General features: G+C 40.3%; 1 protein-coding gene across 11 annotated transcripts in view; it reads right to left on the reverse strand.

Annotated features, from left to right (window-relative positions):
• The window catches only part of ZCWPW1 (zinc finger CW-type and PWWP domain containing 1), a 32,396-nt gene that overhangs the window by 648 nt on the left and 6,330 nt on the right, over nucleotides 1-25,418 (reverse strand). For 5 of the 11 annotated variants that reach the window (XM_058710639.1, XM_058710642.1, XM_058710641.1 and 2 more), the window contains 16 exons: nucleotides 24,663-24,721; nucleotides 23,690-23,913; nucleotides 23,192-23,270; nucleotides 22,254-22,341; nucleotides 21,587-21,744; nucleotides 21,283-21,405; nucleotides 13,966-14,082; nucleotides 13,103-13,223; nucleotides 12,268-12,343; nucleotides 11,741-11,845; nucleotides 11,575-11,658; nucleotides 10,495-10,578; nucleotides 9,583-9,649; nucleotides 9,044-9,144; nucleotides 1,038-1,098; nucleotides 374-508 (listed from right to left, as the gene is read on the reverse strand). In XM_058710639.1, coding sequence (XP_058566622.1) covers nucleotides 374-508; nucleotides 1,038-1,098; nucleotides 9,044-9,144; nucleotides 9,583-9,649; nucleotides 10,495-10,578; nucleotides 11,575-11,658; nucleotides 11,741-11,845; nucleotides 12,268-12,343; nucleotides 13,103-13,223; nucleotides 13,966-14,082; nucleotides 21,283-21,405; nucleotides 21,587-21,744; nucleotides 22,254-22,341; nucleotides 23,192-23,270; nucleotides 23,690-23,913; nucleotides 24,663-24,690 — 1,651 coding nt within the window. In that variant the 5' untranslated portion in view covers nucleotides 24,691-24,721. The remainder of the gene's footprint in view (nucleotides 1-373; nucleotides 509-1,037; nucleotides 1,099-9,043; nucleotides 9,145-9,582; nucleotides 9,650-10,494; nucleotides 10,579-11,574; nucleotides 11,659-11,740; nucleotides 11,846-12,267; nucleotides 12,344-13,102; nucleotides 13,224-13,965; nucleotides 14,083-21,282; nucleotides 21,406-21,586; nucleotides 21,745-22,253; nucleotides 22,342-23,191; nucleotides 23,271-23,689; nucleotides 23,914-24,662; nucleotides 24,722-25,418) is intronic. The other 6 variants (XM_058710646.1, XM_058710648.1, XM_058710643.1 and 3 more) reach the window with 5 other exon arrangements.

The raw sequence follows: 25,418 nt of genomic DNA on the forward strand, positions 1-25,418 counted from the left end.
ATATGCTTGTCATGGGTCTTCAGCAAATTATAAACCCTTTGGGCCTCAATCCCCTTATCTCTAAAATGGCAAATGTCCAGTCACAGAGATATTGAAAGATTCAAGGGAGCCAGCAAATGTCTATCTAGCCAGCCCACAGCAATACTCGATAAATGTCTGTTCCCCCCTCCTCACCATTCTCCTATGCTTGGATCAAATCAAACCAATAACCATTATGTTTCTACAGTGTGTACTGCACTCTACCATCTGAGATGCTTAATTCTTGTTCTTTTTAAAAGTAACAAAAAGCTATAAAGTTAAGAAACGATCCAGGGAAGGGAGACACAGACTTGAACCTCATTTCCCATAGTTTTTCCCAGGACTTCAGCCTTACCTGGCTGGTCAGGCTCTGAATTCCTGTGTCCTTCTTTCCTTCCCATTATGCGTACAGGCGTTGCTGCAGATTCATTTCCCAGAGATCTCTTCGTTGTCTTCCTTTGCAGGATCCCATCTCGTCCATCTGCTATGCCTGCATCACCCCCACCAACAACCATGAAGGACATTTGTTTATTTCTCTCTAAATGACAGCTCGGCAAGGGTCCATAGACTTCCCACAGTTAGTCTGTGCCCCACATCCTCTGCTCATTCTCAATCTAGTGAGTTTTTTTTGGTTCCTTCCTTTTCCCCAAATATTTCTCCTCTCTCTGTCTCTCTCTCTGTCTCTCTTGTTGTTGTTTTTTTGTTTGTTCTGGATCTTCTTCTCTTTACATTTTTCCTCATAGACTGCCTTCTCCAGGAAGCCATCCTTCTTGGCTAAGAATATAAGACATTCATTCCACCTTTAATCTAATATTTTATAATCAGTGCACAGAAGCGAGGAGATGTACTCACTTGGCAGAGGACAGCTTCCCTGATGACACAGTAGGAGCCTTGACCATTTTTGCAGATTTTAAAGCTGAGACAGGCAGTAAGATCCTGTGACCTGCAGACCCTTCCCATTGTCTATTTCTGCCCTGCCTTAATGGTAGCACATACCTGTTCCCAGCTGGCTTGCTTACCTCTTCCCTTGGGTTTTTTTGTCTGAATTTTGGCTGGCTTGGGACTGGGCAAAGTTGAGTCCTGAAAATGGGAGAGAAAAATAAGAAAATATAAATTAAGTCACATAATTGTGTTTTTAATAGAGTGGGATGCTACAGAAATGATGGGTGGGGTAAGGGAAATCAAATTGGATTCTGTGAGCCTGATACTGTTTAAATCAATGACAAGATAAAAATGTTCATCTTTCCCAGGGTGCCTGGGTGGCTCAGTCAGTTAAGCATCCAACTTCAGTTCAGGTCATGTTCTCATGGTTTGTGAGTTTGACCCCTGAGTTGGGCTCTGTGTGACAGCCCAGAGCCTCAAGCCTGCTTCAGATTCTGTGTCTCCCTCTCTCTCTCTCTGCCCCTCCCCTGCTTGTGCTCTGTCCCTCAAAAATAAACTTTAAAAAAAAAATTTTTTTAATGTTCATTCTTCCCATTCTATTTGATATTAGTCAGTACAAGGCTTTATGTACAAGAGAAGGAAATAAAGCTAGGCCATTAGCATGGCCTGGTAAATTAGGGGCACATGGGTGGCTTAGTCAGTTAAGTGTCCAACTCTTGTTTTTGGCTCATGTAATGATCTCATGGTTCATGGAATTAAGCCCCATGTCGGGCTCTGTGTTGACAGCACAGAGCCTGTTTGGGATTCTCTCTTCCCACCCCCTCTATGCCCCTCCCCTGCTCGTTCGCTTGTTCTCTCTCTCTCTCAAAATAAATAAATAAACTTTAAAAAATGCTGTAATAGAAATGAAAAAAAATGCCTTTGATGGGTTTATTAGTAGATGGAACACAGACAAGGAAAGAATCTCTGCACTTGAGGATATCTCAACAGAAACCTTCAAAGCTGAAAAGCAAAGGGAACAAAGAATGAAAAAAAAAAAAAAGAACAGCATATCCAAGAATTGTGAGACAACTATAAAATGCATAATATATGCACAGTGGGAATACCAGAGAAGAAAAAAAGAAAGAAACCCGGGGCACCTGGGTGGCTCAGTCGGTTGAGCCTCCGACTTTGGCTCGGTCATGATCTCACAGTTTGTGGGTTCGAGCCCCACATCAGGCTCTGTGCTGACTGCTTGCTCAGAGCATGGAGCCTGCTTCGGATTCTGTGTCTCCTTCTCTCCCTGCCCCTCCCCCACTCGTGCTTTGTCTCACTCTGTTTCTCAAAAATAAATAAATGTAAAAAAATAATAATAATAAAAAAAGCAAGAAACCCAAGAAATATTGAAAACAAAAATGACTGAGAAGTTTCTCAAATTAACGTCAGACACCAAACCACAGATTCAGGAAGCTCAGAGAACACCAAGAAGGATAAATGCCCAACAACTATACCTAAGCATATTATTTTCAAACTACAGAAAATCAGAGATAAAGAAAAAGCCTTGAGGATTAAGGTGCACTTGTTGTGATGAGCACCAAGTGATGTACAGAAGTGCTGAGTATAATAATGTGTACCTGAAACTAATATTACACTGTATGTTAACTAACTGGAATTTAATAACTTAAAAAAAGAAAAAGCCCTGAAAGAAGCCAAAGGAAAAGAACACCTCACCTGATATGCTAAGGAAGGGGAGAAAATGGAATTATATAAGGTGCTCGATTAAAACCACTTAGGGCAGAAACAGAGTGGAAGACAAAAATAGGAAGAAAGAACAAGGGCAACAAATAGAAAACAGTAACGAATATTACAGATATTAATCCAACTATGTTAATAATTACTGTGAATGTCAATAGTCTAAAAGCACCAATTAAAAGACACAGATTATCAGGATTAAAAAACAAGACCCAGCCATATGTTGTCCTCAGGAAGTCTACTTTAAACATAAAGCTATAGGGGCGCCTAGGTGGCTCAGCTGGTTAAGCGTCCGACTTTGTCTCAGGTCATGATCTCACAGTTTGTGGGTTCAAGCCCTGCGTCGAGCTCTGTGCTGACAGCTCAGAGCCTGAAGCCTGCTTTGGATTCTGTGTCTCACTCTCTCTCTGCCTCTCCCCTGCTCATGCTCTGTCTCTCTCTGTCTCAAAAATAAATAAAACATTAAAAAAATTTTAAACATAAAGCTATATATATATATATATATATATATATAGAGAGAGAGAGAGAGAGAGAGAGATTATAAAAGTAAACAGAAAAATACACCATGCTAGCACTAATCAAAAGAAAGCAGGAGTAGCTATGCTAATTTCAAACAGAGCAGACTTCAAGACAAGGAAAGTTATCAGGGATAAAAAGGGCATTACATAATGATAAAGAGGTCAATTCTCCAAGTACTTTAACAACAGCAGAATACATATTCTTCTCAAGTTCACATGTAGCATTCGCCAAGATTGACCACATTCTGAGCCATAAAATAACACTTAATATATTTAAAAGAATAGAAATCATTCAATGTCTGCTCCTGGACCATAACGGACTTTAACTAGAAATCAATAACAGAAAGATAACCAAAAAATTTCCAAATACATGGAGATTAAATAGCATACTTCTATATAACACATAGCTCAAAGAAGAAATCTCAAGAGAAATTTTAAAATATTGAACTAAGTGAAATTTAAAATATGAACTAAATGAAAAGGAAAACACAATTTATCAAAATTTGTGGGATACACAGAAAGCAGTACTGAGAGGGAAATTTAGCACTGAACACATTTATTAGAAAAGAAGAAAGATCTAAAATCAACAGTCTAAGTTTGAACCTTCGGAAACTAGAAAAAGAAGAACAAGTTAAATCCAAAGTGAGCAAAAGAAAAGAAATAATAAGAACTGGAGTAGAAATTGATGAAATTAATAACAGGAAATTAGTAGAGAAAACGAATGAAACAAAAACCTGGTTCTCGGAAAAGATCAATAAAATTGGTAAGCCTCCAGCCAAGCTAACTAAGAAAAAGAGAGGAAACAAATGACTAAAATCAGAAAATAAAAAGGAGGTCATCACTACAGAGTCCAAGGACATTAAAAGGATAATAAAGGAATACTATGAATAATTCTTTTCTTTTTTTTTTTTTTTTTTATTTCAACATTTTTTATTTATTTTTTTTGGGACAGAGAGAGACAGAGCATGAACGGGGGAGGGGCAGAGAGAGAGGGAGACACAGAATCGGAAACAGGCTCCAGGCTCCGAGCCATCAGCCCAGAGCCTGACGCGGGGCTCGAACTCACGGACCGCGAGATCGTGACCTGGCTGAAGTTGGACGCTTAACCGACTGCGCCACCCAGGCGCCCCAATTCTTTTCTTTTTTTTATTAAAAAATTCTTTTAATGTTTATTTATTTTTGAGAGAGAGAGAGACAGAGACAGAGCACAAGCAGGGGAGGGGAAGAGAGACAGAGAATGTGTACCAGGCTTCAGGGCCTGAGCTGTCAGCACAGAGCCCAATGCAGGGCTCAAACTCATGAACCACGAGATCATGACCTGAGCCAAGTCGGACACTTAACCAACTAAGCTACCCAGGCACTACTGAATAATTGTTTTCAAACAAATTTGATAACCAAGAAGAAATGGACCAATTCCTTAAAAGACAATCTGCCTAAACTCACACAAGAAGAAACAATCTGAATAGGGTCTGTATCTATTAACAAAATTGAATCAGTAATTAGTAGTTATCCTTCTAAGACAGAAAGCACCATGCCCATGGGTTCACTGGTAAATTCTACCAAACATTTAGGGAAGAAATTCTGCCAATTCTCTATAATCTCTTTCAGAGAAAAGGAGAAGAGAGAATACTTCCTAACTCATTCTATGAGGCCACCATTACCTGAACATCAAAACAAAGACATTATGAGAAAAAAAAAACTACAGAGCAATATCTCTTATGAAAAGAGATGCAAAAATACTCCATAGTGATGGCCAAAAATATTAGTAAATTGAATCCAACAATGTATAAACAATTATACACCATGAACAAGTGGAATTTATTCAAGGTATGCAAGACTGGTTTAACATTTGAAAATCAATTAATGTAGGGGCGCCTGGGTGGCTCAGTCGGTTAAGTGTCCGACTTCGGCTCAGGTCATGATCTCACGGTCTGTGAGTTCGAGCCCCGCATTGGGCTCTGTGCTGACAGCTCAGAGCCTGGAGCATGCTTCAGATTCTGTGTCTCCCTCTCTCTCTGACCCTCCCCCATTCATGCTCTGTCTCTCTCTGTCTCAAAAATAAATAAACATTAAAAAAAAAAAAAAAAGAAAGAAAATCAATTAATGTAATCCATCATATCAATAGGCTAAAAAAGAAAAATCACATAATCATATCAATAGATACAGAAAAAGCATTTGACAAAATCCAACACCCATGCATGGTAAAAACTCTCAGTAAACTAGGAAAAGAGAGTAACTTCCTCAAATTGATAAAGAACATCTACCAAAAAACCTACAACTAACATTATACTTAATGCTGAGAAACTAGAAACTTTCCCACAAAGATCAGGAAGAAGGCAAGGATGTCCCTTCTCATCACACCTTTTCAACATCATATTGGAAGTTCTACCTAAAGCAGTAAGACAAAAAGAAATAAAAGGTATAGATACTGGGAAGGAATAAATACAGTTGACCCTTAAACAATGCAGGGGTTAGGAGTGCTGACCCTTTGCACAGTGGAAAATCTGTGTATAACTTGGGCTCCCCCAAAATTTAAGCACTAGTAGCCTACTTTTGACTTACTAATAACAGATAATTCACATGTATTTTGTCCATTATATATATTATATACTGTATTCTTAGAGTAAAGGTAAAAAAAAGAAAATATTAAAACCATAAGGAAGAGAAAATACATTTACAGTACTCCAGTGTATTTGCTGAAAAAAATCCACACATAAGTGGACCTCCATAGTTCAAACCTGTGCTATTCAAGGGTCAACTGTAAAACTGTCTTTGTTTGCCGATAACATAATTGCCAATACAGAAAACCCAAGAGAATTGACAGAAACTCCACAGCTATTAAGTGTTTACAGCAAGGTTGCAGGATACAGGTTAATATACAAAAGTTAATCACTTTCTTATATACCAACAATGGACACGTGGAATTTGATATTTAAAAACACAATACCATTTTTATTAGCACCGAAAAAATTAAATACTTACATATAAATTCAACAAAATATGTACAAGATCTATATGAGTAAAACTACAAAATTCTGATGAATAAAATCAAAGAACTAAATAAACAGATATTCCACATCTGTAGATAGGAAGACTCAATATTGTTTAGTGTTCGTTTTTCCCAGCTTAATCTAATAGGATCAATGCAATTCCAAACAAAATCCAAGCAAGCTATTTTGTAGATATCAACAAACTGATTCTACAGTTATGTAGAAAGGCAAAAGACCCAGAATAGCCAACAAAGCTGGAGGACTGACCTTAGGCAACTTCAAGACTTACTATAAAGCTATAGTAATCAGGACTGTGGAATTGGCAAAAGAACAAATAGGTCAATGGGACAGAATAGAGAGCCCAAAAAATAAACCCACATAAAAACAGTCAGCTTGGGCGCCTGGGTGGCTCAGTTGGTTGAGTGACCGACTTCGGCTCAGGTCATGATCTCATGGTCTCTAAGTTTGAGCCCCGTGTCAGGCTCTGTGCTGACAGCTCAGAGCCTGGAGCCTGCTTCAGATTCTGTGTCTCCCTCTCTCCACCCCTCCCCTGCTTGCTCTGTCTCTCTCTCTCTCTCTCTCAAAGAATAAATAAACATTAAAAAATTAAAAAATAAAAATAAACTAAAAAAACAGTCAGCTGATCTTTGACAAAAGAGCAAAGGCAATGAGTCTTTTCTTTTTTTTCTTTTTAATTTTTTTTAACGTTTATTTATTTTTGAGACAGAGAGAGACAGAACATGAATGGGGGAGGGACAGAGAGAGAGGGAGACACAGAATCGGAAGCAGGCTCCAGGCTCTGAGCCGTCAGCCCAGAGCCCGACGCGGGGCTCGAACTCATGGACTGCGAGATCGTGACCTGAGCCGAAGTCAGATGTCCAACCGACTGAGCCACCCAGGCGCCCCGCAATGAGTCTTTTCAACAAATATGGTGGAACAACTAGACATGCACACACAAAAAAGTGAATCTAGATATAAACCTTACACCTTTCACAAAAATTAACTCAAAATGTAGTATAGATCTAAGTGTAAAATGTAAAACTATAAAACTCCTAGAAGATAACATAGAAAACCTAGATGACCTTTGGTATGACAATGACTTTTTTTTTTAACGTTTATTCATTTTTAAGAGAGACAACATGCAAGGGGCAGAAAAAGAGGGAGACAGAGAATCTGAAGCAGGCTCTGTGCTATCAGCACAAAGCTCAACATGGGCTCAAACCCACAAACCGTGAGATCATGACCTGAGCCAAAGTCAGACGCTCAATCGACCAAGCCACCCAGGCACCCTGACAATGACTTTTTATATATAACACTAAAGGCATGATCCATGAAATAAATAATTAATCGGCTGATTGGTAGAAGATACACCTGATAAAGGACTGTTATCTAAAATATACAAAGAACTCCTAAAACTAAAAAAAATAAAATAAACAACCCAATTTAAAAAATGGACCAAACACTTTAATGGACAACTCACCAAAAAAAATATACAGATGGCTAGTAAGAATATGAAAAGATGCTCCAGATCATATGTCATCAGGGAAACGTAAATTAAAACAACAATGAATACCAGTACACACCTATTAGAATGGCTAAAATCTGGAACACTGACAATACCAAATACTAGCAAGGATGTGGAACAACAGGAAATCTCATTCAATGCTGGTGGGAATGCAAAATGGTATAGCCACTTTGGAAGACAGTTTGGTGTTTTCTTACAAAAGTAAACATATTCTTACCATACAATCCAGTAATCAAGCTCCTTGCTATTTACTCAAAGGAGTTGAAAACTTGTTCTCACAAAAACCTGTTAAGCAGCTGTTCATAGCAGCTTTATTCATAATTGTCCAAATTTGGAAGCAACCAAGATATCCTTCAGTAAGTGAATGGATAAATAAATGTGATACATCCAGAAAATGGAAAAATTCAGCAAAAAAAAAAATAAATAAATAAATAAATAAATATATATATATATATATAAAATATGTATATGTAAATAGGTATATATATTATGTATATATACACACACAACTAGCTATCAAGCCATGAAATACATGAAGGAAACTTAAATGCATATTTCTCAGAAGCCAGTCTGAAAAGGGGTACATACTACATAATTCCAACTATATGATGTTCTGGAGTGGGCAAAACTATGGAGACAATAAAAAGACCAGTGGTTGTCAGGGGTTGCGGGGTGAGGGATGAATAAGTAGAGCACACAGGATTTTTAGAGCAGTGAAAATACTCTGTATGATACTATTATAATGATGTATATGTATCATTATATATTTGTCCAAACTCAGACTATAACAACACCAGAGTAAACCCTAATGTAAACTATGGACTTTGGTTGATTACAATGTGCCAATGTCAGTTCATCAATTGGAAACAAATGCATGACTCTGGTGGATGTTGATAATGGGAAAGGCTATGCATGTATGGAGACAGGGTATGGAAACTCTGTACTTTCCTCTCAATTTTACTGTGAACCTAAAACCACTCTTAAAAAAGTCTTTAAATATTTTTAAAAAACCTATATTTCATATGCTTGAAAATACCCAAAGGAAACAAGTGAATGAATATCTTAAGTGTGTACACAGGGGAGAAGAGAGTGTAAACAGAGGCACCCTGCTATTCTCTGAAATTGCTCTAGTAAGAACCAAAAACTACATTAGGAACTGGGATGATAATCAAGAAATAAATTGCTAGAAATGTGAGACATTAGAGAGAATAACTGAGAAAAAAAGAGGGTCTCCTTCCCTGAAGACCCCTAGAAGATAAGACCAGCTAGTCAGGTCCACCCTGAGGCAGGAATAGGATGGTTCCATAGTAAATATAAATCCATGCTAACCAGACGTCCTACAGGAATCTCCTAAAAGGAATCCCTAAGATCACTCTTACTTTTTCCTCTTCTTCCTCCTCCTCTACCTCCTCCAACACGGCCTCTTCCCCTTCTTTCTCCACGTGGGAATCTGGGCTGTTAGCCCCAGTAAGCGTTATGTCTAGAACAGGAATAGGAAAGAAAGGCTAAAGAATTTATCCAATAAATTAGATGATGAGTTAATGGAGCTGATCCCAGAGAAGCAGTCTTCTAACTCTGCCTCTCATGTCCCAGTGGCATTTCTTCCACAAAACACGGCCCTAGGTTATCATGGTTCCCACCTTTTCCAAACACCCACCACTCTTTAACATGTGCCCTCCCTCCCCATCCTCTTTTTCTCTCCATTCTTCTCTTCACCCATCCATTTATCCATCCATCCCTCCCTCCCAGATACTTGGGTCAATGGCATTCATGGAGAGCCTCCTATTAGAATCCAGAACTAGATGGATGATATCGGATATAAAATGAAGTTTCAGTTCTGCCCTCATGAAGGACCATCTCCCTCTCTACATCCTCTCCCCACCTCCCTCACTAATCCTTATCCTCTTACTGATCCTACCTTTTCCTTCCCGACTATTGTCAGATCCATTGTATCGGCTCCGGAAACCAAACAAGTTAACCCGTTCCTGAGGGAACCAAGAAACAAAAGCATCATCCACTATTCTCCCAAGGATGACTTTTCCCCTCTGTCTTCAAGACTTTAGTTATGGGGGTGCCTGGGTGACTCAGTTGGTTAAGCATCTGACTCTTGACTTTGGCAAGATCTCACAGTTTGTGGGCTTGAGCCCCATGTCCGGCTCCGTGCTGATAGCACACAGCCCGGAGCCTGCTTAGAATTCTTTCTCTTTTCCTCTATCTCTGCCCCTCTCCTGCTTGAGCTCTCTCTCTCTCAAAATAAATAAATAAATGCTAAAAAAAAAAAGACTTTAGTTACATACTTTATATTCATATTCCATACCATTTTCACTTAAAATTTCATATTCTGTTTATCTAAATTTTTACGAAGATTAACTATAATACATTATAACATTATTTTTATATTATATATTTACATTATGTTATATAATTATATGCTGCAATATATTCTTATAATAATCTCTTTTTCCAGTTTACTTATAATTGTCATTCTCCACTGCACACCCAAAGGCAGAATTTGAGGGTAAACACTGCATAAAAGAGAGGTTAAGACTCATACATCTGAGATCTAAAGTTAAATATGGAGGTAGGATGCCCCCTACTACAAACTGTCTCTATGTAGGATGAGAGAAGATCCCATTTGCCCAAGGGTAGGAAAAAGAATAAATGATTTAAGGAGCTAAAGTAATCTGTCCTGGAAAGAAAAGACTAGTTCTAAGACTAAGACTGGATGATGGGGAAGGACAAGCCACTTTTCTTTAGTAGACAGTACATGGTTTGCTTTGTGTCCCAGGTCCCAAAGAGGAGCAGGTATGTAGTCTGAACACTCTCCCACCTGAATACTGATCTGTTCTGCCTCCTGAGCCATCATCAGGGCCACTCCCAGTTTCTGACTGCAATCCTTGTTCCTGCACTTTTTCTGAAAGAGAAGATTAGAGTCAATGATAAATAGTAGAGAAATAATTCCAACAGACTGCTATTCACCAGACATGATCTTTTCTGGCTCCTGATATTGACATGATACTCCTATTCTTAATCTTTTGAGCTTAGAGACATAATCTCCCTTTATCACCCAACACACTTTTCACCAATTCCTAGCAATATTGTCAACCAACATTTTGGTGGCCTCTCCAAAGTAAATCTCATGGAAATGTGAAAAGGCAAGATTAAAGGAACTCAGGTAATTCCACTTTTGAGCTTCTCACATGTTTCTTCAGATCCAGCTGCTTGATTTAATACTCACTGCCTGATTTTCAAAAGCCCCAGAGCTGGTAGGCCTCTTCTCATTTCTTTTTTTTTTTTTTTTAAGTTTATTTATTGAGAGAGAGAGAGCACAGAGGAGGGGCAGAAAGAGAGGGAGAGAGAAAATCCCAAACAGGCTCCATCCTCACAGCACAGAGCCCAAGTGGGGGCTCAAACCCATGAACCATGAGTTCATGACCTGAGACAAAATCAAGAGTCAGATGCTCAACTGACTGAGACACCCAGGTAACCCTCTGCTCATTTTTAAGGCTGACTGAATCCAAAGTGATTACAGGGAGGAAATATTTTTAATTAATATTTTTAGTTTCTCAACCAGGAGAGGTTTTGCCTCCCAGAAGATACTTAGCAATGTCTAGAGACAATGTTTTTGGTTGTCACGACTGAGTCCAAGGGCAGTAGCACCCCTTGGCTAGACACCAGTAAAGACCAGAGATGCTGTTAAACATCCTAAAATATATAGGACAGACTTCCACAACAAAGAATTATCTGTCCCAAAATGTCAATAGTACCAAGACTGAGAAATCTGAGTTAACCTGTCCTCATTTCTGCCACACCTGCCTTGGCTAAACTGTAGAAAACCACAGTCTTCAGGAAGGCCCCCCTCCTGCAGGTAAGGAAGGAGACTATGAAAAGTCATTATCCTGCTGCAAACCTGATAGAAAGAAGAGTCCCTCATGAATAACCTCACCCTTGCACACTTGGTCAGACATGGGACTTTCTCCCAACACAGCTTCTCCTGGAACAAAATCAGGTTTAATAAAGGGTAGATTTAGTTTTCAAGTTACCTGTACCACAACTGACCACCAAGGGCTGCTTACCACTCCAGCTAGCTCCAGGGACAGCTCCTGGAAGTTCTTCAGCATGTTAACTGGGATCCAAGCACGAGAAACTGTCTCTCCAAAAAATGTCACATGGTACTTAGACTGAAATAGAAAAATGGTTCTCATATGGCCCCTAGTCCTTCTCTTTGCTTTGGCCCTCCAACCCAAAAAGGTGGAGGAAGAACTGAGGATTCACAAGGAAAGAGGTGTTGGGCTTCATCTGATGCCATAAACCTGTCCCACCCACCTCAGACTGCTGTTCTTCCATCCTGACATCAAGAATCCCAACCAAAGCATATTTATCACAATCATAAATGTCCTGGTAATGACTAAATATTTAATTAGATACAAGTTTGTATTCTATATGTGGGTACTTGTTTCTGTGTTTGTCACTCTAGCTAAGTGTCGGTTTCTACTCATGTCTTCTGGCTATGTCTATGTTTCTAACTCTGCACATCTATTAGGATGGATTTGTTCATTATTTTGGCCCAAGCACCTACATACCCTAAGCCAGGAAAACTCACCGGCAGGGAATCAAGATGAGAAGCAAAAAGAAAATATTCCCCCAGGTCAGGATCAGATTCTACCATGCCTGGCCACCTGGAGAAGACAGATGGGTATAGGGAACAGAAGAGGAAGGGTTTACATGGTTTAGAGTAACAGAACACCAATTCACCAATACACATGTATATAAAAGAGCAATATGTTTTGCAAACAAAGGATCTTAAAAATAGACCTCCACCCTTGGTGATCTCCCCCAGTAGTCACTACCAAATGACTAAAGTGACTTCTATCAGTATACAAAGAAGCTCAGAATCTTCCAAGTAAGAGTATATATATTTTTTTTCCAGTAGGCTCCATGCTTAGCATGGACCCCAATGTGGGGTATGAACTCAAGACCCTGAGATCAAGAGTCAAATGCTTGACCAACTGAGCCACCCAGGCGCCCTCTAGTAAGAGTATCTTAACCTAGGCTTTCCATCAACCCTGAGAAAAATTCTTCTGACTAGGACATCTCCAAAGAAGAAACTATCCCACCCTTCTTTGTCCTCTCTACTTTATATATCTCTCATATCTCAATGTTTTAAAAATTCCATAAAGCCACCTTCCTTTTTCTTGCCCACCCAGAGTAGAATTGTCAGATGCTTTTTTCCAGGGAGATACCACCTCCACTGTGAAACCTTTAGAAAACACGTTCTTTCAAAGCCTCCCAGATTGGTACTTTATCTTTTCCCTCATCCCATGTTCTTTCTAAGGCAGGTACCATTTCCATTATAAATGCTTTCTATTTCTTTCCCTCTTTGCTTGAATCTACCACTCCCAAGTTCATGAAGGATGCGCTATGCCATGGTGCCCTACCAAGGATAACCATATTGCTTGGCCCAGATGATAGATCCTGGAATGTAGGAGGCATAGGCCACATCACTCTCATGCCCTATCCAGGACTCCTCAGGGATGTCACAGCGATTATACTTCAAGTCTGCCAAAAAAGAGAAGGAATGAAGGGAAGGAAAGAACCTCATCAGGTAAAAATCTAGACGAGGGCAGGAGAGAGGACAAGAGTATGCACCAGGTGGGACCAAAAGGGCACTGGGAGACAGGTATGGACAAAGAACAAAGACCCATGGAGGAAATGCAGCTACAGCTAGAATAAGAGTGCTGCCTCCATGTATGTTACAGAAAGAGATTCCAAACTTCTGCCTGACCCACATTATTTGACCCTGCTTCCATCTACATAACATCATGACAGCAATTTCTCTGAGACTCTGTTACCTCATCCTTAAAATAACTGGGCTGGGTTAGATCATCATACTCTTCCAAGTGGTTTCAAACATTTTAGAATTCTAAACCACTGGCTGTCTCTCTCACCCACTTTTCCCCATGGATCCCATATCCCTTCTTATCCACCAACCCAACACCAATAACCTAATCAGGACCAGCAGGGTCAGACTAATGCTGAAGAAGATGGAATCCACTTAGAATGTACGTTTAGATTCCAGGCCCTTCCCACAATATAACTCTTCAGGGTGTCTTCTTCTAGCCCATTATGCCAGATTCATCTTGATATGACAAGGAAGATCCCTTCCTCTCTCCCAAACACTACAAGGACCCCTGGGATTATAACTACATCTATGACATATTTAATCTAAGGGATACATACAGAGAAAGAAAGGAAAGAACAATAAAAACAAACAAACAAAAAACTCTCCAGTCCATTCTACCTGTATTCTGATCACAGGACCAATTATCTGGAAGCACTGAGGGGTCAATGTTCCCACAAAGCCGCCTCCACTTCTCACAGTTTGGGGAGGAACACTGGACCCAGACGAGACACTGACCTGCAACAGAAAAAAAAAAAAAAGTGAGACAAAAATATGCTCTTCCTTCTTCAGTCCAACTAAAATCGATATACCTTCACTAAAATCATAGAGCCTTAGGGGTCAAATAGTCTAATCCTAGATTTATAAGTGGGAAAACTAAGCTCAGAGAAGATAATTGACTTGCTGAAGATCAATCTAACTCAGTGGCAGAGCTGAACTTGGATCCCAGGTCTCACATCTCAATCTTTCTCCTATACCATACTATCATCTCTCCTTCCCCCCAGGGGAAAAAGCAAGTGTTTCCCATATTGACAGTTCTTTTTTTTAATGTTTGTTTGTTTGCTTGTTTGTTTGTTTGTTTATTGAGAGAGAGTGAGCAGGGGAGGGGCAGAGAGAGAGGGAGACAGAGAATTCTAAGCAGACTCTGTGCTGCCAGCATAGAGTCCGATGCAAGGCTCAAACCCACAAACCATGAGATCATGACCTGAGCCGAAACCAAGAATTGGATACTTAACTGATGCGCCACCCTGGCACCCCAATGTATTAACAGTTCTTGAAAAGGTTGGCTGGCATCTTTCTGGCTCGTGCCTCGTTCTCCACTGGCCTGTCACTACTGGAAAGTTCTTTTGAAGGGCTAACCAGCATCTTTCGTGTACAACATCCAGAGTTCCTATCTGAATCTCAACTGATTTACCTGTCACCAAATCACTGCAGTGATTGGTAGCAGTCTTTGGAACCAACAGTCCTGAGATTACCCTCCTCCAAAAGACAGAGATAAGTCTATCAACTCAATCAACTATTGACTTCAGGCCTTGATCAAAGGCCAAGCATTCCTTTTATCTATTACCTTCCAAACCATTATCCCCACCAACATCTTCTAAGTTGACCCAATTTTCCTCACAGCCTCCCCTCTCTCCATCCCAAACCTTTCCACTATGTTCTTTGGAATTCTAGACAAGAGCAGCAAAAAGTCCACATATCTTCAACTTTTCTGAACATCCACCTGCTTTTTGAAACCTGGTGATGCACCAATGACACTGCCCCTGCCCAACTCCACCCCACCCACAGCTCTCTAAGTGGAGTCTGTTCCCTCTCACACACCCCAGGCCAGAGAGTGGGGTCAACATCATCCTTACTCCTCATCACCACTTCCAGACCTTTACTATCCTTCCCATAAAAACCCTCCCTCCCTTGAGATCTATGCCATGGGACTATGCCACCCTCTCATCTCCCTTGGAAAGATGCTGGCATCTGGTTCAGCCTTCTCCTCCTCCTTCCACCTCCTGCCCTCATTCCAGACAGCCACTGTTTTCACAGGAGTAACTCAAAAAGCACCCCATTCTCTGAGTTCCTTGACCTTTTCCTCTATGCCACCTCAGTAACGCACTCCACTTCAGTGGTGCACTCCCCCTCCTGCATGCCCCATCCACTCATCCTTAGGAACCATACACTCCCCTGAAGCACTGATCCAAACATTCCTCTCTGATGAAAATGCATGGTCTCCCATCTCACTTGCTCAAAGACCCTTATAGCAACTTTCACTTTACCCAGGTCACCAATCTACTGGCCTCTAACTTCCTGCCAGTCTAGTGGCAACCTCCTTTCTTCACTCTGTTCTTACTCAGGTTTGACTCCTTAGATTCTAGTGCAGACATCTTCAACTCTCTTGCCCTCCACTTTTCCTCCCACTCAGCTCGGCAAACACAACCCAGAATGAACACATGCTACCTTTTCTGTGCCTACATTCATAGAAACTGAGCATTGCTAAAGAAGCAGAGCATAACCATGCACATAGGTATACACCCTAGGATCATAATTAACAACACCAACCAACATGTTTCTCCACGTAAGTTCACTCTCCCGCTGTCAAGTTTTACCTTAAATGCCTGAACATAAGGGATGCCCTCCATTCCACTGAAATCATCCTTCAGAGAAGCAGCTGACTTACATTTGGGTCCTTTCAAAGTATCTCATATTTAAGGTTTTGAATTACTTTATTTTGAAGAAAAAAGTACTGGTTGAGAGTGATACATTAGTCTGAAAAGACAGCTGTCCAGCCCGGGATGCATACATGCGTGCAGCACCACAGCTGCCACTGGGGGCCACGGAGACCCGCACCTCCCAGGCTGCTCATAGGCGAGGGCTGCAGCAACCGGCAGCCAAGTGTGTCACTCCAGGCCTGCCTTCTTCTACGCTGCTGCCCCAACCCGAGATGGCAAGAACATCCAGCCCAAACAGATCTGTACCATCTGCCTCAGCAACCAGAGAAAGTTGATCAAGGACCAAGACAGAAATACTATGATTCAGAGTTGGAAGCTAATGCGCTGGGCTACCCAAGAGAGCCCCCATGGGACCTGACTCATGCACAGGCCTCCTGTGAGGGCGGCCACCAAGCCACCCACCAGCCCTGCCTCTGGACCAATGGACAGACAAGTGGCAGCAGGACTCTGCACTGGCCAAACTGGCCCAGGTCCACTGGAAGCTTCTGTACTGGCTTCCTACCTGGTTTTCTTCTGGTCACTATATGCTGGCATCTTGTATCTTTGATATGACAAATATAAGTCTGGAAACTTTGTATACTTAAAAGCAAAACAACACTGTCCAAAAAACAAAACAAAACAAAACAAAACAAAACAAAACAAAAAACAGCTCCCAGTAACTGTTTTTGATGTTTATAGAGGTGATCTACCAAGACTAGAAAAAAAGAGTGGGAAAAGGGGCCAGAGACCATAAAAGTAAACACAGATCAATAAAATAAATGGTTGGTTGTGAAAAGAATGAATATTCTTGAGAAAATGAATAGGAAAAACGAATCCTAATGATGTAGAACTAAGGATTTGTGGCTTGAGATAAAATTTCCAATAAAAGAACACACAATTCTTTGAAGTTTCCTTTCATGGGCTCCTGGGTGGCTCAGTCGGTTAAGCGTCAGACTCTTGATTTCTGCTCAGGTCATGATCTCATGGTTCATGACATTGAGCCCCACCTCCTGCTCTGCACTAATCCGAGTCTGCTTGGGATTCTCTCTCTCCCTGTCTCTCTGCCTCTCCTCTGCACTCCTGCACGTACACACACACTCTCTCTCCCAAAATAAATAAAGAAATAAACATAAATAAAATAAAGTTTCCCCTCAAACAACTTAGAAGAGAGGATGATGTGCTCCAGAAAACTGCTTGAGGCTCATGACACAGTTCTATGATAATGAAAACTGATGTCACAGACAAACTACAAGTATTTCAGTTAACACCAGTTTCCTTGGGTTCTATGATCTCCCCCTTCTTCATTTCCCTGCTCCCCCCATCTTTCTGGCAGCTCCTTCCTCATTCTCCATTCCGTCTCTAAACCCTGGGGTTCCAAAGCCCAGTCACGGCCTTAGTTCCCCATGCTACACTTTTCCTGAAGCAAACTCACCCACTCCTATAGGTTTGAAACCCATCTTCATGTCTGACCACATACAGATGAATGATACATCTAGCTTTTGTTCTGAGTTCCAGATTCCTACAGCCACTTTACTCTTTGAAATCACCATTTGGATGTGTCACAAAGAGCTCAAACCCAATGGGCCCAAACCCAAGTGCTTGATCTTATCTCACAAATTTGTTCTTTCTCTACTTTTCCTCACCCCTCTCAAGTAACTGCTCAAGCCAGAAACTGATCATCTTAACATATTCTTGCCTCTCTCTCACCTCCCCCCATATCCAATTCATTACCAAGTTCTGACAAGTTTACATACAAAACATATCTTAAAACCATCCACTTCTGTTTCCACTTTCAACATCCTCATCTAAGCCACCAAAGTATCTAATCCTAGGACTCACTTGTCTACTCTTGTCACTACATACTTCATTTTTCAATTAATCACAAAGGGAGTCTTTTAGAACATTAATTTGATGATGTCAGCCCCACTCGGAGCACCTGGATGGTTTAGTTGGTTAAGTGTCCAACTTCGGCTCAGGCCATGGTCTGTGAGTTTGACCCCCACACCAGGCTTGCTGCTGTCAGCACAGTGCCTGCTTTGTATCCTCTGTCCCCTCTCTCCCTGCCCCTCCCCTACTCACTCTCTTTCTCTAAAAAATGAATAAACATTAAAAACAAAAACAAAAACCCCTCCTCAGTGGCTCCCAATGCACTTAAAATTCTTACTTTGTACATTAATCCAGAGCCACTTTCTTGCCTTACTTCCCCTTGATCTCTGAACTCCAATCATACTGGCTTCCTTTCAAAACCTGGAATATGCCAAACTGCACCTTCCCAAATTCTTTCTCCGCATCCTACTCCTCCTTCAGATTTCAGCTTAAATGTCATTTCCTTACAAGTGTGTTCCCTGACTGGCCCAATCTTGATTAGGTCTCTGTTATTTCCTGCCATGACATTCCATTCTTTTCCTTCACTTCCCCCAAACTGATTGTTTTTATCAGATACCGCCCCTTCTATTTCCTACTGTGGGAGGACTCATCTCTCCCTGACAACTGTAAGAAACAGGAAGAGTGGTTCATTTATAGCAAGAGGCTTACACATTCACGACAATCACATTCGACTCAACAAGCACTGCCAAAGGAGTGGACTTTCCATCTCCCAGTGAAAAATCCAATCCTTGCCCTCATACCAAGAGGTGCAAGAGATGGAATGGCATCACCCAGGCCGCCCAATTCCCAAATTAGATGTACATCTCTGGCTCCTTATGTTACCAAGTTATTATAACACACAAAGTAGTTTATTGCCTTGGACTATCTTGTGTGATGTCTACATAGTCTTCCTAGAGTTTTCTTTCAAGTATGCACAAGCCTGTTTTTGGTGCAAGCCTGTTTCCCCCCAGATTGTTAAGTGTATTTATTTTCAAAATTTTAAGCTTACTAACATATTGTCTAATATATTTTATTTCTCATTTTAAAATTTCCCAATACTGGGGCAGCTGGGTGACTCAGTCAATTAAGCATCCAATTCTTGGTTTTGGCTCAGGTCATGATCTCACTGTGAATTCGAGCTCTGTGCTGGTAGTACAGAGATTCTCTGCTTGGGACTCTCTCTCCCCCCCCTCTCTCTCTCTCAAAATAAATAAAATTTAAAAGAAAAACACTTTAAAATTTCCCCATATTACCATGGTTATTTTCTATATTTGTTTATCACCTGAAACACTAAAATGGTAAATTCTATGAAAGGAAGGATTATCTATTTTTTTCACCACTATATTTCCAGTACCTAGCACAATGCCTGGAATAGAACATAAGGTATTAATAACTATTGTTAAAAGAATAAATAAATCTATATCCATGTTTATCTGTCCTCCATCCAATGCCAAAGGCTAAGGTGTCCTTTTTGAGTAAGAATAAACCCTCTGGCTCTCTTCTCATTCCCTTTACTCTCTCCTCCTTTATAAATAATTTTCCCTCAACTTATTCATATGCTCATGACACACAGGCCAAGTCCCTTTTTTTTTTTTTTTTTTTTTTTTAAAGAAAGCTTAAAGGGGTACCTGGGTAGCTCAGTCGGTTAAGTGGTTAAGCATCTGACTTTGGCTCAGGCCATGATCTCACGGTTCATGACTTTGAGCCCCGCATCAGATTCTCTGCTGTCAGCGCAGAGCCCGCTTTGGATCCTCTGTCCCCCTTTCTCTCTGCCCCTCCCTCACTCAATCTCTCTCAAAAATAAATAAACATTAAAATATAAAATAAATTAGGGGCGCCTGGGTGGCTCAGTTGGTTAAGCATTTGACTTCAGTTCAGGTCACAATCTTGCCGTTTGTGAGTTCAAGCCCTGCATCAGGCTCTGTGCTGACACTTCAGAGATTGGAGCCTGCTTCAAATACCGTGTCCCGTCTTTCTGACTTTTCATGACTTCCTAACTGTAATATCGTTGAGCATTTTCAAATTTTTACCCTCTTTGATGTCTCTGTAGCAGCACAAGGCTAAACACTCCCTCTTTCTTGACATTCTCTCCTCCCCTGGCATCTGTGATGCCATACTCTCCTAGATTCTACCTTTCTGAGTTTTCTCTTAGTTCTTAGTTTTCTTCCTGTGCAGCTCTTCCTCTGCTTAACCCTAAACATTATGTTTCCCCTAAACATTATGGGTTTTCTATTCATTGCTCTTCTCTTTGCACTCCACACCCTCCTCTTAGAAAATTTCATCCATTCTTACTGATGCAGATGATTCCCAAACCTGTATTTCCAGCCCAGACCTCTTTCTTAGATGCAAAAGCTCATCACAGACCCTCTAACTTGTCCAAAGCTAATTCACTGTCTGAAAATGTGCCCTTTCTTCTATATTCTCCATTTCAAATAATGGTTCTTTCAAGCACTTAGGTCAGAAAACAGGATCATCCTCAGATCCCACTGGTAACCATATCATACTGATCTTTCCTCCTAAAGATCTCAAATGTGTCTCTTCCTCTTCACTGTTACTGCCTATCTTCCTTGTTTAGATCACTATTTCTGTGGGTCTAGTCATGCTCCCACTAATCCATCTCCCATGCCAGTGGCACAGTGAGCTTTCTAAAATACAAATCTTACCAACTTTCCCCTAAAGAGGTCAATGGTTCCTCTTTGCCTTTAAAATAAAATTCAAATTCCTTAGCCTGGCATGTAAGGCCTTTTGTGATCTGGCCCTTGCATGCCTATAACCTTATCTCCCCCTACAACATTCTATCCCCCGCAAGGTACCTAAAAGCTACAATCATTAGCTCTCCTCCATAACTCTGCCAATAAATATCACTCTGACCTTCATCCCCACCTCAGTTCACCCTACTAAATGATACTTTCAACACATGGCTCAAGTAGTATCTTTTCTTGTTGCTTCTCTATATACTAACTAATTTGGATGTAAATTTTAAAAAATAAAAAATAAAGTTAAATCAAAAAAGAAAAAAGTAGTATCCTTTCTTGGAAACTTTTTCAAGTCTACTCCGACCTTGTAGCTTTCTTTTTTGCCTTCCTCACAAGCCTATTTCCCTTCCAGCAGGCATATATTAATTTATTCTACATTTACTCAGCACATCCTAAAATGCCTGGTACACAGTAGGCATCCAACAACTATGGATTATATGACTAAATAACTGAATAAATGAAAGCCTTCTCTTTCACAGCAGTGTATCTCTTACAAGTAGCTGTGAGAGATAAATTATTGTGTTTGCAGAATTCCCTCTAGCAACCTAACCCTTGCCTCTGTCCTCCATCTCCAATTTTCAAACCCAGGTAGGTTTTCCAAATCATGCTGAACTCACCAAAACCACTGACTTCTCCTTTTTGTTGGTTTCTGATCTGAGAATGATTTTGAACTGTTTTTTTCAGTTGAGCTTTCTGTCTGGGCTCACGTCCACTTTGGGCTTTCTCCATTTTCTCATCTTCTGGGAAGATAAAACAAAACATTCTATAGATAGTGAGGGCCAGTGAAAGGAGGAAGAAGGATCATAATCTAATAGTTTCAAGACCTGGGTCGAAAATTTTCAGCCTGCCCACTGTCCCATTCCCTAATTTTGTGGAATAAGTACTTGAGCCAGATGTCAAAGTATATCTGACTATACTTACGGGCTCCTTTCTTTCCTTTGCTTAAGGAGAATCTATTGAATTTCTTCTCAGAAGGTGGAGGATCTGGCTGGCCTGGCTTAGGTGTCTCTATCACAGAGGTTACTCCAGCTTCCTTAGTGGCTGAAATCTCTAGAATATGAGGTACCATTACCTTCTCTCTGAAAATAAGATTTTCTTTTTAATGAAAAGGCAAAAAGGAGCCATTTGTCATACCTTTGTTTGAAAAAACCCAAGGATAAAAGTCAGGAGTACAGAAAAATCCTAGGCTCTCCACAGCCTCCAGAGGCCATCTTATCCATCTATTTGCCTACTCTTCCCAGTTCAAACAGGTATCTGTCCTGAGCTGAGAGAAATCCATAGAGATACGAAAATGACTAGATAGACTTGGATCACCTGGGTGGCTGTCAGTTAAGTGTCTTACTTCACCTCAGGTCATGATCTCATGGCTTGTGGGATTGGGCCCCGCATCCAGCTCTGTGCTGACAGTTCAGAGCCTGGAGCCTGCTTCGGATTCTGTGTTTCCCTCTCCCTCTGCCCCTCCCCTGCTCACGCTCTCTCTTTCTCTCTCAAAAATAAAATAAAATATAAAGAAAATGACTAGATAGATAACCATTTACCAATGCTAAGTCTACCCTGTGATCAACTTGCCTCACTGGGATAAACTTACCCATCAGCATTATCATTATCAGTAGAAGAAGCAATTCCTGGTTCCTTGTCTAATTGGGCACATCTTATGGGCTGGGCACAGGAAGTCTCTGAAAAATCAAGGCTAGATCCCATCTCTCCCAAAACAAAATACTATAAGCAGAGACACAATTAAAGAAAATAATGACTCCATTATTTCTAAACTGCAACCTTCCATTAAAATGATGCCTAAAAGAGTCCATCTTTGGAGTTTTGTCCGATCATAGACCTTTAAGCCTTAAAATTCTCAGGAAAAACTACAAATCTGTATCTTTTGGCAAGTCTTTCCAGATTGATCCGCCTTGCTCCAGGATAGCCAAGTAATGTCAATTTTATTTTGTGTACATAAAAGAAATCTTATGTAATGTGTTTTAGACCATTTGTTCCTCAAACTTTCTCTTGGAATAGAAGTACACCTAAGAATAGCCGAAAACATCAGACTATTCTCCTTAGCCTCAGGACATATGGCAAAATCCTCAGGGTGTACACTGTAGAGTTCTTTGTTCCAAAAATCAAATCCCTGAGCATATGTTAAAAAAGTATTGGAAACAAATACACAAGGGTAGATGGAAACTAAGTTCTTCAAATCTAGTAAATACAATTTATCTTTTCTAAGTATATTGTAAACATGTGAAAGTGAATTTAAGTTACACTTAAAAAAACTATCTGAGACTGTATTTATATTCTGAAGTCAACGTAATCTATTTCAACTTAATCTATTTTTCTAGAAGTCTGTACCCCATAAGGTAGTTTCGCTATAGTCCTGTTGATAGATGAAATATTTAAAAATATTTCAAAGACATCTAATATTTCCTTACTTATAGGAAACTGGAGGGAAGGAGAAAAGCTGTCAATTTACTCTACCCCTTCAGATAACAGTTTGTCTAACTGAAACTCTTTTTCTCTCACTATAAGCCATACCCAAACACTCCTGGAGGGACTTCCGTAGCACAGTCTGGACAATCTCCTCAAATTCTGCATTGGTGAGACTTAATTTTTCCTGCAGAGATAAGGGCAGAGAAGGAAAACCATTCATCTTTTCCCAGGTCTCCTCTCTGACCAGCCTTTAGATCAGCCAGTAAGTTCACAAGGCTGAGAGCATGAAGGTATTGTCCCTAAGGATTCTATAAACTCTGTCTCAGATTTCCTGGGAATAAAGGAATCAAAGAAAAGGAAAATTTTATAAAGCCTCTGACCACATTTACTTTCACCTCCATTCCACCTCAATCCCTACCCACCTATTATTTCCAGCTAAAGGCTTTCTTCAAAACATTTTTCACCTCTTTAAGAAAATAGAACACCCAATAAAGGAATAAAAAAACTTAAAGTACAGGGTAAAGTTCCCCTACATGAAAAGACTGTCTAGACTGGATGTCTAGAAGAAACTGTCCCACTAGAACCCATCAATGAGACTGATACCTTTTCTTTCTTCTCTGCTTGCTTGTCTTGAGCCTTTCCTTTTTTCTCCTGGCCACTGCTTGGACCATTTTCTGTGATTGCTTTCTCCTCCTTCTTCTCTAACCTGTCCTTTGAGGAACTGATCCCCAGGATCTCCTCCTTGGGTGAGTTAGGGCTATAGCACATCAGGCTATGCATTTTTTGTACAGGTGGGGCGAAGGTTTTCTTTGACCCCTTCCCATGTTCTGAAAGAAATTTGATCATCAAATGGATTTATGAAACATAGAGTCTAGCACAGAAAGTGTCTGCACTGCCCATTGACTGGCCATATCAGAATTACCTGGAGAGAGCTTTTAACAAAATCAGATTACTAGGCCTCTCCTTTCCCACCCCACCCCACCCCTTAAATTCTAAATAAACAGTTGGGAGTGAGGCTGAGGAATCTGTCATTTTGCAAGGCCACCTAGATTATTCAGCCAAGTTTACGAACTACTGAGTAATTAAAAGGTGACAAATATAAACATACAGAAAGCTGAATTATTCAAATGTGAAATTTTAAAAATTTGTTCATTTAACTTTAAAGAAAATTTTACAGAAAATCAGGAAGTTGTAAGAAAAAAAAAAAAAACAAAACTAGTGCAATGAAAATTACACTGATCCTCCCAGGTATAAACAGTATCTCTTTCTTCTGAGCTTCCATAACATTTAATACTTCTCTGCTGGCATTTATCACATTCAAATTTGTATTATAGATATTTAAATGTCTTTTGTCTCCCTATGAATTCATATATTTCTTGAGCTAGACTGCTTCTAAGTTGTATATATTTCACTCAAAGTTTCTAGAAAAGTAGTAACTTTAACAAAGTGTATACCAAATATATATAGACTGAGCTTCCCTTTGGTGGGAAGTGTATCTACATTACCAGGGACTGAGAAAGAAGGAAAAAATGAGGGAAATGTACAAAAAAATGAATCTCCCTCATCCTTGACTCACCTTCTTTACTCTGCAACGTTGCCATCATTTAGCTCAGAAGCTACACTTTCTTTGTGCCTCTGTTAGAAAAAAGAAATTAACTGCTGTGACTTTGATTGAACTTGATTTTAAACTTTCTTCTCTCTCTGTCTTGTTGGGCTTAGGATCTTTACCTGGGACTGCTGTACTACATTTTCTGCCCTCTTGTACTTTTACCTCCTCAGCAGTGCCAATCACATGCCAGGGGATAATGAGAGTTACTGTTTTAAAGATTAGCAACATTCCTTCATGTTTTAAGTGCCTAGAGTCATGTCCAACGTAAGGCCGGCACTTGTCAGTAGTGGTAGTGATATGTTAAAAAAAATTCACTGAATAAATGTTGAAGATCTTATTGGCTTCATTCAGTGATTCATGAATTGGGAAGCATTTGATCTAACAGATAGAAAAAACTCTGAGGAGCTGTACAAAATGAAAGACTTTTAGGGGTGCCTGGGTGGCTCAGTCGGTTAAGCATCCGACTTCGGCTCAGGTCATGATCTCGTGGTTCGTGGGTTAGAGCCCCATATTGGGCCCTGTGCTCACAGCTTAGAGCCTGGAGCCTGCTTCAGATTCTGTGTCTCCCTCTCTCTCTGCCCTTCCCCCGCTCATGCTCTGTCTCAAAAATAAACATTTAAAAAAAATTTTTTTTCTATGAAAGAGTTTTTACAGGCAGAAGGGAGCTGGAACAAGGAAGTTACACTAGGCAAACAAGCAAATTACCTATTGCAAGTTTACTTT

This window comes from Neofelis nebulosa, chromosome 18 (assembly GCF_028018385.1).
Source record: "Neofelis nebulosa isolate mNeoNeb1 chromosome 18, mNeoNeb1.pri, whole genome shotgun sequence".
NCBI lineage: Eukaryota > Metazoa > Chordata > Mammalia > Carnivora > Felidae > Neofelis > Neofelis nebulosa.